General features: G+C 40.4%; 1 protein-coding gene across 1 annotated transcript in view; it reads left to right on the forward strand.

The window, feature by feature from the left end:
- The window catches only part of LOC129765058 (gamma-aminobutyric acid receptor subunit beta-like), a 76,213-nt gene that overhangs the window by 48,161 nt on the left and 13,621 nt on the right, over window positions 1-14,431 (forward strand). Inside the window, exons 3-8 of the mRNA XM_055764893.1 lie at window positions 2,971-3,074; window positions 3,654-3,721; window positions 3,868-4,258; window positions 13,537-13,652; window positions 13,726-14,113; window positions 14,178-14,402. Of these exons, the coding sequence (XP_055620868.1) occupies window positions 2,971-3,074; window positions 3,654-3,721; window positions 3,868-4,258; window positions 13,537-13,652; window positions 13,726-14,113; window positions 14,178-14,402 (1,292 nt within the window). The remainder of the gene's footprint in view (window positions 1-2,970; window positions 3,075-3,653; window positions 3,722-3,867; window positions 4,259-13,536; window positions 13,653-13,725; window positions 14,114-14,177; window positions 14,403-14,431) is intronic.

The raw sequence follows: 14,431 nt of genomic DNA on the forward strand, positions 1-14,431 counted from the left end.
ACGATCTACGACCCACTTGGACTACTTGCGAATTTCCTAATGTTCCTGAAAATCCTGCTCCAGGAAATTTGGCGTAGTGGCATAAATTGGGACGAACCCATTAAGAGCGAACAGTGGGAGAAATGGCAAATATGGTTGCAAGTTCTTCCGCAAGTGGAATCCGTCAGTGTACCCAGGTGTTACCGGATAAAAACGAGTACAGGCGGTCAAAGCGAAATCCAACTCCATGTGTTCGTAGATGCATCCGAAAACGGATATGCCGCAGTTGCCTACCTCCGGTTCGAAGAAGATGGCGAAGTGGAATGTGCGCTCGGCGGCGCGAAAACAAGAGTAGCTCCGTTGCGATTCGTGTCGATTCCCAGACTTGAACTTCAGGCAGCAGTTATCGGTGCCCGTTTGGCGAAAGGTATCATGATGTCTCACCAGCTTAAACCAACAAAACAGTTTTTCTGGACGGATGCGCGTGACGTTCTTTGCTGGTTGAATTCCGATCACCGGAGATACAATCAATTCGTCGCAGTGCGGATCAGTGAAATTCTAGAGTTGGCCGAGGTTAACGAATGGAATTGGATTCCGACGAAACTGAATGTTGCTGACGATGCGACGAAATGGCAGAAACTCCCGGATTTTTCTTCTGCTAGTCGTTGGTTCCGTGGTCCACAATTCTTGTGGGAGGCAAAGGAAGAGTGGCCTGTTGCAGTATCGAGCTTCGATTACACCGCAGAAGAGAAGCGACCCAATGTGCTACATCATTCCGTCAAGCGTGTCCTGTTTAGGTGGGAAGATTTCCCTAAATGGAAGCGGCTGCTGCGTCATGTTGCATTCGTACAGCGGTATCCATCGAATCTGCGCAAGAAATTATCGAAGGAGCCCATCGTCACCGGCCCATTGACACAAGAAGAGCTTCGAAAAGCAGAGTTGTTAATTCTCAAACTGGTGCAGAATGCTGAATTCGTTGCAGAGATAGCTGCATTACAGAAACCGAAGCTCGCACCTTGGAAGAACGCATTGCCCAAGAGTAGCTCGCTGTATGGACTCAGTCCGTTTCTGGATGAAGAGGGGCTGCTGCGAATGAAAGGACGTATAGATGGTTGTGAAGACGTCGATGATTGTATGAAGCGCCCAATACTGTTGCCGAAGTGTAATCCCGTTACCGACCTCATTATATCCAGTGTTCATCAGCATTTCTGTCACATGAATCACCAGACTACACTCAACCAGATTCGGCGTAGATTTTACGTGCCTCAGCTGCGGTCGGCCTACAAACGCGTACGAGCACGGTGTCAGCACTGCAAGAATCGCCAGGCGAAGCCAGTTGCTCCGGAAATGTCAGCTCTGCCACCCGCACGCCTGAAGGCTTTCTGTCGTCCATTTTCCTACGTTGGTATCGACTACTTCGGTCCAATACATGTAGTTGTTGGCCGGAGGACCGAGAAACGATGGGGAGTGCTGATCACATGCCTAACGGTGCGAGCGATACATCTTGAAGTTGCTCACAGCCTCACAACCGACTCATGCATTCTCGCCATCAGAAACTTCATCGCCAGGAGAGGTACCCCTCTGGAGATAGTAAGCGATCGCGGTACTAACTTCATCGGAGCAAGTCGAGAATTGAAAGAAGCGTTGCAAAAAATGGACCACGAAAAGCTGATAGAGCACTTCGTCACCACTGATACGAAATGGTCTTTCAACCCTCCTGCATCTCCACATTTCGGAGGAGTCTGGGAACGCCTTGTTCAATCCGTGAAGAAAACCCTGAAGCAACTCCAAGTCACACGCACACCCATCGATGAACTATTGAAGAACATGCTCTCAGAGATCGAACTAATCATCAACTCACGACCTCTAATGGAATTGCCATTAGATGACGAGCTTTCCCAAGCTCTCACTCCGAATCATTTTCTGATCGGGTCATCAGATGGTTCAAAGCCCCCGTTCACGTTTGACGACAGCAGTTACGCTCTGAAACACACCTGGAAATCCTCCCAAGTCTACGCAAACCGGTTTTGGCGTCGCTGGGTAGCTGAATACCTATCAACTCTCACTCGGAGGACGAAATGGTTTAGCCACGTCAAGTCAATCGCAGAAGGGGACATCGTCGTCATCGTTGATGAGACTCTGCCGAGGAACTGCTGGCCGAAAGGTCGAGTTGTCCACGAAATTCGGTCCAAGGATGGACAGGTTCGTCGTGCTCTGGTACAGACCTCGACTGGAGTGCTAGAGAGGCCAGTCGTGAAGATCGCTGTGTTGGACGTAGGTGCAAGCGTAAGTACATAGGATCAATGGCCCTGATGCACTGGGGGAGAGTGTCGCAACGTGCGGTTGCGACGCACCTGCTCCCAAACACCTTGAGAGAAATAAAACGTTCCCACTTTCGGCGCGCTACTGTGTTTCACCGAGAATCAAAAGAAAACACAACAATGATTCAATGATTCAAAAACAAATAGTCAGAAGTGAAAGAAAGTCCTAAATTGATTGTTATAAAAGCGTTAAGCCTAATTATTCTTAATTGTATATCCTATATTATTCTGCAAATCGAGAGAACGAAGATTCTTAAAAATAACCCCACCTCCAACGAACTAAACAAACGAGACACTAAACGTAAGTTCTCTAAATCTAAATCTAGCTGCAACACAGAAAAACTTATGATAGTGTAAAAAACCTTAAAATTAATATGCACAATTTAAAACTACTTCTATTCCTAAAACTACTATGTACAATAGAACCATTTTAATGTATTGATTTATACCTACGGTAGGGATTTTTTAACGTCGTCGTCATCGCCATCGCCATTGTATTGCGTATTGAAATAAACGTTTAAAAAACCGGAAAATTGTTTCTCTTCCGTTGCGGTTGCAACAGCCATCGTAATCATGTGTTACTGTCCCAATTTACCGGATGGCAAATCCTCAAATTAATTATGCCGGTCCATTCGCTCACGTGTTTTTTTATTTTATTTTTCCTTCACAGCGGACACTCGAAATCAATGGCAGCCGGCCGATTGGAGAATGTCACACAAACTATATCTAGGATATTGGAAGGTTACGACATCCGGTTGCGACCCAATTTTGGCGGTACGTATTCTGTTTCCCACCCACATGCTGCCGAACAGGGTACATGTGTGCATACATTAGAAAGAGGAAATGATAAAACTCATTGTGTGGTTATTTGTACCGAAATGACCAAACTATTCTTGCCATCCGACAGAGTGACCGACGGATCAATCGATTTCCACTGTATAATGATTTTGAAATATTTCACGAACAGTTCTTGGCGGAAAACCTGACGTTATGAATATTCTCTTGTTCATTGTTTTGTTTCGTGTTTCCGCACCGTTTCCGTGACCGTTGGACCATGTGCCGGTCACGTGAAATTGGATTGACCCCAAACCCGGAGCTGTCATAGTACTTGACAGACACCCACGGTTTCGCCACTGCTGCATATGGCAGCCCAACCACACCGTTTTTTTGGCACAGAGCTCGACTTGCAAATCAGTTCCAGTGCTCTCATGCAAGATAACAAGAGAATAATTGACGTTTTTTGACGAGGCTAGGGGATGAAGTTTGAAGTTTGATGAATGAGTGATTCCGGAAGGCAGTGTAATTTTAATTTACCTTCATACAAATTGAATTAATCAGTCTTTCTGTTCTCAGGTGAGCCACTAACCGTAGGAATGGATCTGACAATAGCTAGTTTTGATGCAATTTCAGAAGTTAATATGGTGAGATTTATGATTCAGTTATACAATTATTGTCGCCCGCTCGAGTGATGGGCCAACGCAAATATGATTTACGTGCATATAATGCTTTTATCTCACTTCGCACACACCTACATTCGCGATCCGTTTCCCACCCGTTCTATTTTCAGGATTACACGATAACGATGTACCTAAATCAGTACTGGAAGGATGAGCGATTGGCCTTCAACGCCTACTCGATATGGGGCGGCACGGGGACGGGAGGAACGGGTGGCAATCAGTACGATCAGAACGGTGACATCGTGATTGAGGACGATGGCGCGAACGATGTGATAACACTGTCGGGGGACTTTGCGGAGAAGATCTGGGTGCCGGATACGTTTTTCGCTAACGATAAGAACAGTTTCCTGCACGATGTGACCGAGCGGAACAAGCTGGTGCGGCTGGCCGGGGACGGTGCCGTCACCTACGGGATGCGATTCACCACAACGCTCGCTTGCATGATGGATCTGCACTACTATCCGTTGGACTCCCAGAATTGCACCGTGGAAATCGAGAGTTGTGAGTATGAGGAAAAATTGCAAATGATGAGCCTTTCAGCAGGAGTAAACTGTTGTGTGACTTCAGAAGCTTCTTGTGGATCATCGTTCCTTGTCATACTAATTTGTAACAGCCCATTTTGAAATATTGATAAAAATGTGGATTTGTACAACTGTGGAACCTTTACAAAATTTTCAAAATTGTAATTCGTGAAGCCCAATTCTAGCTTTATGCAACTGAATAAGGTTGAACACAACAAAAAATTGTTCGAGTTAATACACGCGTTTTTGACGTAGGATTACTTTTTTCGGTAACATATTGGGGTACAAATTTAAAATCAAAAATCGAGCGTATCGTGAAAATAGTTCCATTTCAAAAGCTTATTACTTAGTCATTTGATGATGAATTGATGAGATTTCTACGTCAGTCGATTTGGGCAATCCAGAACAATTGAAGAAAACAATATATATGTCATGTAACTAAATATCGAACCATTGAAAAATATCAACCCTTAATCAAACGGAAATACCCAGTTGATCTGATCGGTCGAAATCGACGACACAAGCGGCGGCCTGTCCACGTTAAATTTAGGACACTTTTCTTTCAGTGTAGTTTATGAAATATTTCACTTACATGACAGCTGAAACCCTCCTCTTTATTTCGATGTCCAACATGTTTACATTCTTCTTCAGTTTGGTAAAATGGCGTCGAATCAAGCGGAAGTACGCAAACGCATTTTGCGCGAATGGCGAATGGCACTGTCGGTACGCGATCTCACCAAAAAGCTGAAACTGCCGAAGAGTACCATGTTTAGTGTGTGCAAATTGTTTGACCAGCGCTTAACTGTGAATCGGAAGGTTGGAAGCGGAACAAATCGAAAAGTATGCTCCCGACATCTGGACCGAAAAGTAGGTGTTATTATTGAGGAACATCCCAACCTTTCAGCTAGAATATGGCTCGAAAGGTCAGAAAATCAAAATCATATGTACAAAAAGTGAAGCAGAGGCGTGGACTGAAGGCGTACAAAGTGAAAAAGGTGCCCAATCGTGATGATAAGCAATATTTCACTGCAAAAAGCCGTGCTCTAAACTTAAAACATGTTAAATTTGCAAAATAATAATTCAAAAACGAAAGAATAGCATCTCTGATATCGAGATATGTTATGTAAAAAAACCTATTATTATTAATCTTAATCCTAAAATTTCCATAACAAATGAGGGTCTTAGAATGAAAGGGGTGTAAGTGATTTGATCGTTTTCTCTACATCGACTCTCTCTTTTGGTCATAACTTAGCTGCAAATACATTCCAGCTGTATTTGACAATGTGGAATATAGGTCAGAACCTCATCTATCAGATTCTATAGCAAACTTAAATTGGAACGTTTTTGCAGTTGAGTTATTTAATAAATAAAATGTTGATGTAGAAAAGTCGATCAAGTCACTTACACCCCTTGCATTTCCCTTGCAGCCCCTCAAATATAAAAACAATATAGCGCCTTCTATCTTTAACCGAGAAAACTATGAAAAACTAACTCAATCAATAATTACAAAAACGAAAATTAACATTTTTCGCAAAAGTAAATACTAACGCAAAAGTAAAAAAAAATCATAAGTTTTAATTTTTCAATTTGATATGTCGATCGAATATATCAGTTGATTTGATATGTCGATCGACTAAATCAGTTGCAAAAACTGGGTGTTCTACACCCAGTTTTTGCAAAAATGTTCATGCACCATAATGGACGATGAAACTAATGTTCTTGAAGGCTTCAAACAGCTTCCGGGTCCAAGAAACTTCCGGACCAAGAAGCAGTCTAAATTCCCCAAAAAAGTACTTGGTTTGGCAGGCCATATGCAGTTGTGGCCGAAAATCCAAATCTTTCGTCTCTACCGGCACTATCAACAAAGATGTCTACGAGAAGGAATGTCTCCAGAAGCGGTGGCTACCATTCATAAGAAGCCACGACTTGTTTTGGCCAGATTTGGCCTCTTGTCACTATGCAAAAACAGAAAATCCACCGAACTGTCCAGAACTTCGCCCAGTGGAAAAGTACTGGGCTCTGATTAAGAGGAAACTATTCGAAACTTAGAAGAAAGCGAATGGCATTAATGATTTCAAGAGGAGATGGAAAAGCGCCGTTTTTAATTTTTTTCATGGCTTTGGACTAGAGAGCACTGTATATTTTTATATTTTTTCTTGAAAGCTGAGGAATTTTTACATAACATATCTCGATATCAGATATAATTTTATTTTTGTTTTTGAGTTATGATTTTTCAAAGTTAATCGATGGTTTGAAAAAACAATTATTTTCCCATTTTTTCCACTACAAAAATTAAGGACCGATTTATACGATCGACATATCAAATTTGAGCTTATGAGTTACTTTTTCACTTTTGCGAAAAATATGGATTTTTGTTTTTGTAATTATTGATTGAGTTAGTTTTTCATAGTTTTCTCGGTTAAAGATAGAAGGCGCAATATTTTTTTATATTTTTTTATGGAAAGCTGAGGAGTTTTCACATAACATATCTCGATATCAGAGATGCTATTCTTTCGTTTTTGAGTTATTATTTTGCAAATTTAACATGTTTCTTTGTTCTTTGTTTGTGTCTTTGTTCTATATTCCTATGTGACTAGACTAGACCTATGCGACTAGAATTCAATCTTCCTGCAAGTGTGATATATTTTTCAAAGAAGGTTAGCTTCATCTAAATCGGTTCAGTTGTTCAAAAATTATGATTTTTATAAAAAAGTCATTTTTAGGAAAAAGTGGAAAAAAATGATTTTTCGGACCACCCTCAAATGGAAATGGGCACCCCAAAGAAAAAAATAGGAAAATACGGGTCTAATGTATTGCGATTAAGAACAAAATTACCACTTTTGACGAAAATCTGAGAACCACTATATCGGTTGGGCATGGAATGGCAGAATAATTATACAGGTCGGACTCGATTATCCGGAGACTCGATTATCCGGGATTCGATTATCCGGAATTTTAGACTCGATTATCCGGAGTATTTTATTTTCGATTTTCGGAAATTTTGAATAATTTGTATAATAATTCTATATTGAATAGCTAATATGGGTAACAAAAGAAAGGGCTTGATTAGCAGAATGCAGTTATTTATGAAAAATGCAAATCTAAGATGGCGGCCACTACAAAATGGCAGATTGCATATTTTCTCAGAACCCTATCAATCTGGGTATCAAATGAAAGGAATTGACTAGTAGAACACAGTTATTTATGAAAAATGCAAATCCAAGATGGCGGCCACTACAAAATGGCGGATTTCATATTTTCTCAGAACCCCATCAATATGGGTATCAAATGAAAGAGCTTGACTAGTAGAACACAGTTATTTATGAAAAATGCTTAAAAATGTATCAAAAGAAAGTTCTTGACTAGTAGAACATAGCAGATAATGAAAAATCCAATTTCAAGATGGCCGCAGTCCCCAAACAACTAATTACTTTTTTAATGGTTTCATTCGGCTTGACCTGTTTCTATGTGTGTTTGAATGTTTGTTGGGTTGTCCCACATTAATTGAAATTTGACCCCGTTCCTGATCACTGGTTGATCTGAAATTTGGAACATACCTTTAAATCTACTGTCATTATAAAACTGCGTATTCCATGATCTTGAAAAATTTAATTTGGCCGCCGCAAAAAATGGCTCAATGACTTGTTTTGTTGAATACACTACACTATGAACAATATAAATTCGAAAAGGTCGTAGCCACAAAATGATCGAGTATGTATTTTTTGCAATCCCCTCAATATTGGTATCAAATGAATTGATTTGACAAATAGAATACAGTACAGGTCGGACTCGATTATATGTGATTCGATTATATACAATTTTGGACTCGATTATATTCAGTTTTGAAAATAATATTTTTTTTTTATATTTCAAATATGGCTTATTTCATGGATAAATGTAACCTTCCAACGTTAAGGTGAAGTTTAAGTGGCTATTACATGTACAGTGGGGTAAAAATTGTGATTTTTGAATTTTTGTTTATATCGATATTGCAGCCAAATTAAGAAAGATAGAAGATGTGCGTCAAAGAACAAATTGTGGAGCGATTAAAGAATTTCATTTTAATTGATAGAAACAATCTAGTTTAATATAAATTTTAGGATAAAATTAATAATAACACATTAAGAATTATTAACTTTTGTTTCACTTCCAAAATGTTATTGAAAATCACTAATTTAGTTGTTCCACTACTATATTCTGTACTAAATTTTCTCATCTTTCAAATGAAAGCATCAGAATCGTCTTCCGTAGCGTACTTTTTAATGTAGAGCAAGTTTGAAGCAACAGAGTCCGAAACAAAAAAAAAGTTCCGTAACTCTGTCATTGTTGAAATTCGAACATATGCGTAGGAGGATTTTTTCAAAAAATATGATCGTCTATCACCTCCTGAGAGAATCTGGATAAATTATTTTTTTCATAAATTATGTTTCAAGGTGTTTTCTGACTTTAAGGGGATGAATCAAAAATCAAATTCCTCTTTTATTTTCAAAAAACCAAAAATACATGCAAAAAAACAAATAAAGAAAAAAAAATTGTTTTGACTCGATTATCCGAAGGATTTGATTATCCGGAGTGAAAAAAAATCAATACTCCGGATAATCGAGTCCGACCTGTATAGGGTAAATGATTTTGGTTTGTCCACTTTTTTGAATGCTCTAGTTCAGCGCACCTGTGTCAAATCAGGTATTCAAATGTATCCAAACATATAAATAAAATAGTCTTTTTCATGATTTGCAGTAGTTTTATAGGGTATTTTTACGGATTCAGATGTTTTGAAGGTTTATAAAATCCACCTTCTATTGGTGTAATTTGAGCTAACTTTTAATCAACCACCAGATGATTATTTAGTACGTATTATAGGGTGGTAGCGAAAATGGTCATGACAAATTTCAAAAACCGACCATGTAGATTTTGTTTATTGGCCCAAAAAAATTACCTGTGCAAGATTTCAGCTCAATCGGACATGATTTAGGGGTGCCTCAAAACTCTCAAAATTTTGATTTTCGACGTAGAACTACGTATTTCATTAAGGTGTAGCGCCCTTATTTAATTTCTAAGTCCCGCTTATGTCGAACCGACCCCACTTAAGTTTTGTTTATTCGCCAAATTTCCAGGGGCAAGTTCAACATAGCGGTTTTGATTGTACAACAGGGGTTCGCGCAGAGTACTACAAAGTACTGAGCCAGTCGGGCGCGGTGAGCAGTGCGCAGAAACTAGTGCTACAAAGGGTGCCAAATCAGAAAACAGGTCACGTTTTTATGTAATAAAGTTAACGTTAATAACTATTTTTTACGCGAACGGATTTTGGCGATTTACATACCAAACGAATCGGAAATTCCCTAAGATTTGTTTGATATGCTATATATTACAATTCCTTAGTCTGTATATGGTTTAAATTGATGAAAATTGGAAGCATTCCAATTTCCTCATACATTTGTTCTGTCCATTTGTGTGCATTTCCGAACAGAGCTGTCAATAACGAGCAACTTATCGACGAGCAACGAAGGAGAAATCGTAAGATGTAAAGTCTCCGTGAACAAAGGAAAAGAAGAAGAACGAAGGGAAATATTTACCTAGAGGATAAACAGTGGATCTCGCTGAGGCAAACTTTCGTTCATTGTGAGGAAATCGACTGAACAACATCGTTGCTGAGCGAGCTGGACGACGAGGGATTGAATGCCTTTCTCAAGGCAATGGGGGTGGAGGATTAATATGATGGATCAAGTAAAGTTTTCAAGAACTTTTTTGAAGGTTAGAGACGAATGAATTGAAGAAGTTTAAAGTCTCAAGCAAGGAAGTAAGGCGTGCTCCCGTGGCCGAGTGGTTAGCGTCAAACCTAACATGCCGGGGGTTCGGGTTCGATTCCCGTTTTAGTCGGGGAAATTTTTCTTCAAAGAAATTTCCTCTGACTTGCACTGTGGTCACGGGTATTCTAGAGCTTGCCACTCAGAATGCATTCAAGGCGTGTTATTTGGCATAGAAATCTCAACTAAGTACTAATGAAAATGACGCAAGTAATACTACGTTGAGACGGCGAAGTTCCTCTAGGAACGTTAGTGCCATATAAGAAGAAGAAGAAGGAAGTAAGGCAAACTTTCAGTCTCGTTATGTATTCAAAGCAATGGATATCGTTTGTTCTTCCTTGTTTTGCGTCATCACATGTCTTCGTTTCGGATTGAGTTGTGGACGCGACCAAATTACTCGCTGATGTTTCTGGCATCAAACTGACGCCATTGCATTAAGGGGTTGAGTTACACAATTGTGGGGGAATCATCAAGCTAGGCTATCGTCAGCTCACCAAGAAAATAAATGTTCTGGAATTTGGTCAGTGATTTGGTTCCGCATGACGGTAGAAAAACTCTCTCCACAAAGTTGCTTCAAGCCATCGATATATGGATATTTGTATGCGTCCATGCGTGTTTTATAACCCGTACGTAAAAATAGTGCATCTTTGCTACGTTGAAACCCCATTTGTATCTGCTCCCGTGTGCTTTGGCCCTGTAACGATGCAACAATCGCCTAATTGTTTTATGCTGTGATTGACGATTGTTTGGTATTGCAAACTATGCAGTCGTAATGATAAATATAAACAAGGAGGGGAGATAGCGGGAGGGAAATATTTACGCTAGGGTATTAGTAATGAATCTCTGCTGAGGCAAATATTCAGCCTTTTTCCGAGCAGTTTGTTTCCTGTCATCAATGCATTGAAATGATGCAGGTGTTAAGTTTGTGCACCAAAAAATATTTAGGGAATACCAAGTTATTCAATAAGTTATATTAAGTTATTAATTTATTTGGGTTTACATTTGCGCTAATCTTGATCCTAACGAAGCAGTGCTTCTCTTTTCCAGGTTGTTGAGGTTAACAGATATAGTTTATTTCGTTTATTTAGTCACCAAGAAAGTAAATGGCGTTCTGGAGTTTTGATTTGTGATTTGGTTTCGCTTGCCAGTAGTAAAACTTTCTTCACTAAGGATGACAGCTGCGCTTATCTCGAACATGTATTGTTCTGCGATCACAAGAATGAATCAAACAATTATCGTCAAATGATTCTGCAATAAAAAAAAAACATTTCAGGGCGACCAAACTGGTAGAATAGTTAATTCAAAATTTTCGTAGCATTATAAAATAATATCCGCAGTTATAAACAAGCGACTTCAATTAAACTACAGCGTAGTTCTATGTCAACAATGCGGTCGTGTCTTGAACACAACCTCCTATAATTTTTTAATGCAAATGTTATTGGAAACAATTTCTGGTATCAGATGTATAAATATGGTCAGAACATCTCCTCAACCTCCTCCCGGCGCAAAGTTGAAAACTTCATTCTTTTGAAACCGGGTGTCTTGAAATGCTATCACGCATAACGGTTTCCAAATCCAACAATAATTGGCTCAACTTTGTAGATTAATTGTTACAGTTCCCATTGTTTAAATACAGAATATTGAGGAATATCAAATATTAGACTGTCAAAAAAGTCCTGCGGTATTTTTTTTGAATTTTCATTTGTTCATAAAATTAGTTACAATCATCTGTTTTAAGTCAAATATGCGCCGTTTTGTTCGATGACTTGTTCCCAACGAGATGCCAACTTCATAATACCCCTGTTATAGAAGCTCGCTTCCTTATTGGCAAAAAACTCGGATAGCCAATTTTCACAGGCCTTTTTTGTGGCTAACCTCTGACTACCTAGCTCGTTCGCCATGGATAAAAACAGGTGGTAGTCACTTGGTGCAAGGTCCGGAGTATACGGCGGATGCAAAAGAACCTCCTATCCGAGCTCCCGGAGCTTCTGGCGCGTCACCAAAGAAGTGTGTGGCCTGGCGTTGTCCTGATGGAAGACAATGCGGCCTCTGTTTATCAAAGATGGCCTCTTCTTCATGAGTGCTACCTTCAAGCGGTCCAGTTGTTGGCAGTACAGGTCCGAATTGAGCGTTTGGCCATAGGGAAGCAGCTCATAATAGATTATTCCTTGACAATCCCACCAAACACACAGCAGAACCTTCCTGGCCGTTAATGAGGGCTTGGCCACCGTCTGAGCCGCTTCAGCGGGCTTCGACCACGACCGTTTGCGCTTCACGTTGTCGTAAGTGACCCACTTTTCATCGCCAGTCACCATCCGCTTCAGAAACGGGTCGATTTTGTTGCGATTCAGCAGCGATTCACATGCGTCGATACGGTCAAAGATGTTTTTTTTGCGTCAACGTGTGTGGCACCCATACATCGAGCTTTTTTGTGAATCCAAGCTTCTTCAAATGGTTAATAACGGTTTGATGACTTATCCCCAGCTCTTGGCCGATGCTACGGCTGCTACTATGCCGGTCTTTCTCGGCTAATTCAGCGATTTTGTCGCAATTTTCGACGACAGGCCTTCCGGAGCGTGGCGCATCTTCGACGACCTCTACACCAGAACGAAAACGTTGAAACCATCGTTGTGCGGTGGAAATGGAAACTGTATCGGGTCCATAAACTGCACAAATTTTATTGGCATCTTAAGATGCATTTTTGCCTTTGTCATAGTAGTACTGTAAAATATGTCGGATTTTCTCTTTATTTTGCTCCATATTTGCGACACTATAACTCACGAACGACATAACCAAACAAAACACTGTCAAGGACTATATTATAGCGCGTAAAAATACCTTTCCAAAAAGCTATAGTATGACTCGATACAATGAATACAACTAGAACTACGCGCTTACAACGACACCTCGCGGAAATATCGCAGGACTTTTTTGACAGCCTAATATTACATGTATTACATTAGTTGTCTCGAATGAGTTATTGATAATCAATTCATGAATCAATCTTGTCTCATAATTCATTGCAGATCATATTTCACTATTATAAATTAGAGATTTACAAATCACGAGTAATGAGTTCTTATGTATTGATGATAATCGAGCTTTCATCATTACGTAAACAAATATTTCTAAGGGATGAACAATTATGTTTTAATGTAAATATTCAAATTTGAAGTTTTTATGCCATTAGATTCCACTGATTTCCCCCGAAATTCGTTCCCTCCTACAAACGCTGTCATTAACCATCGAAATTAAAAGATTGTGGTCAGCTTGCTCAAACACACCCCACTGCCAGAGGGGAAAAACCTTGGGAGCAGCATGTTTCAGATTGATTGACTGAGATACGATGTGGTTTGCAAATATAATTTTTGAAATAATCTCCTTTCTCCCCCCCCCCATTCTTACCCGCTTATTTTTATGACTTTTCGCCTCACTTCTCCCCCTATCCCAACAGATGGCTACACGGTGTCGGACGTGGTGATGTATTGGCGCTCAACACCAATCCGAGGCGTGGAGGAAGCGGAACTGCCACAGTTCACTATAATAGGTTACGAAACTAATGATAGGAAAGTGAGTATTGCTGGATGTGCGAAATTTCAGTTTAGTTTATTTTATTGTTTTTATTTCTCCATTCTGGTTGCAGGAAAAATTGGCGACCGGAGTTTACCAGCGGCTGTCGCTATCGTTTAAGCTGCAGCGTAACATTGGATACTTCGTGTTTCAGACCTACCTGCCCAGCATACTGATCGTGATGCTGTCCTGGGTGTCATTTTGGATCAACCATGAAGCCACCTCGGCCCGAGTTGCATTGGGCATCACAACGGTGCTCACGATGACCACCATCAGCACGGGAGTGCGGAGTTCGCTGCCTAGGATTAGCTACGTTAAGGCCATAGACATTTATCTGGTCATGTGTTTTGTGTTTGTGTTTGCGGCGCTCCTCGAATACGCCGCTGTCAACTACACCTATTGGGGAGCGCGAGCCAAGAAGAAAAGTAAAAAGAATAAAGAAGCGGAGAAGAAGGTTTCAAGTGAGTAGAACTCATTGTTTCACGAGTGATGAGATCAAAATCTAAGGTCTTTATGTCTCCAAAGGAAAACAGGAGAATAGTGCCGGTTGCTCATCCGAGGACATTATCGAGCTACAAGACGTAAGGATGAGTCCGATCGCGTCGCTACGAAATCGCCACTATTCCAATACCACTTCCTCGACGGGTGGAGAGGGTGTAGACTTAGCAAAATTTCCGCCCAGCTTCCGAATCGCGCGCCCTTACGGATCGAGTAATCGATCGAGTGGGCTACGCTACAGGGGCAACAGAGGTTTGTCAAATGGTTTCCTTCGATCGTAA

This window comes from Toxorhynchites rutilus, chromosome 1 (genome assembly GCF_029784135.1).
Source record: "Toxorhynchites rutilus septentrionalis strain SRP chromosome 1, ASM2978413v1, whole genome shotgun sequence".
NCBI lineage: Eukaryota > Metazoa > Arthropoda > Insecta > Diptera > Culicidae > Toxorhynchites > Toxorhynchites rutilus.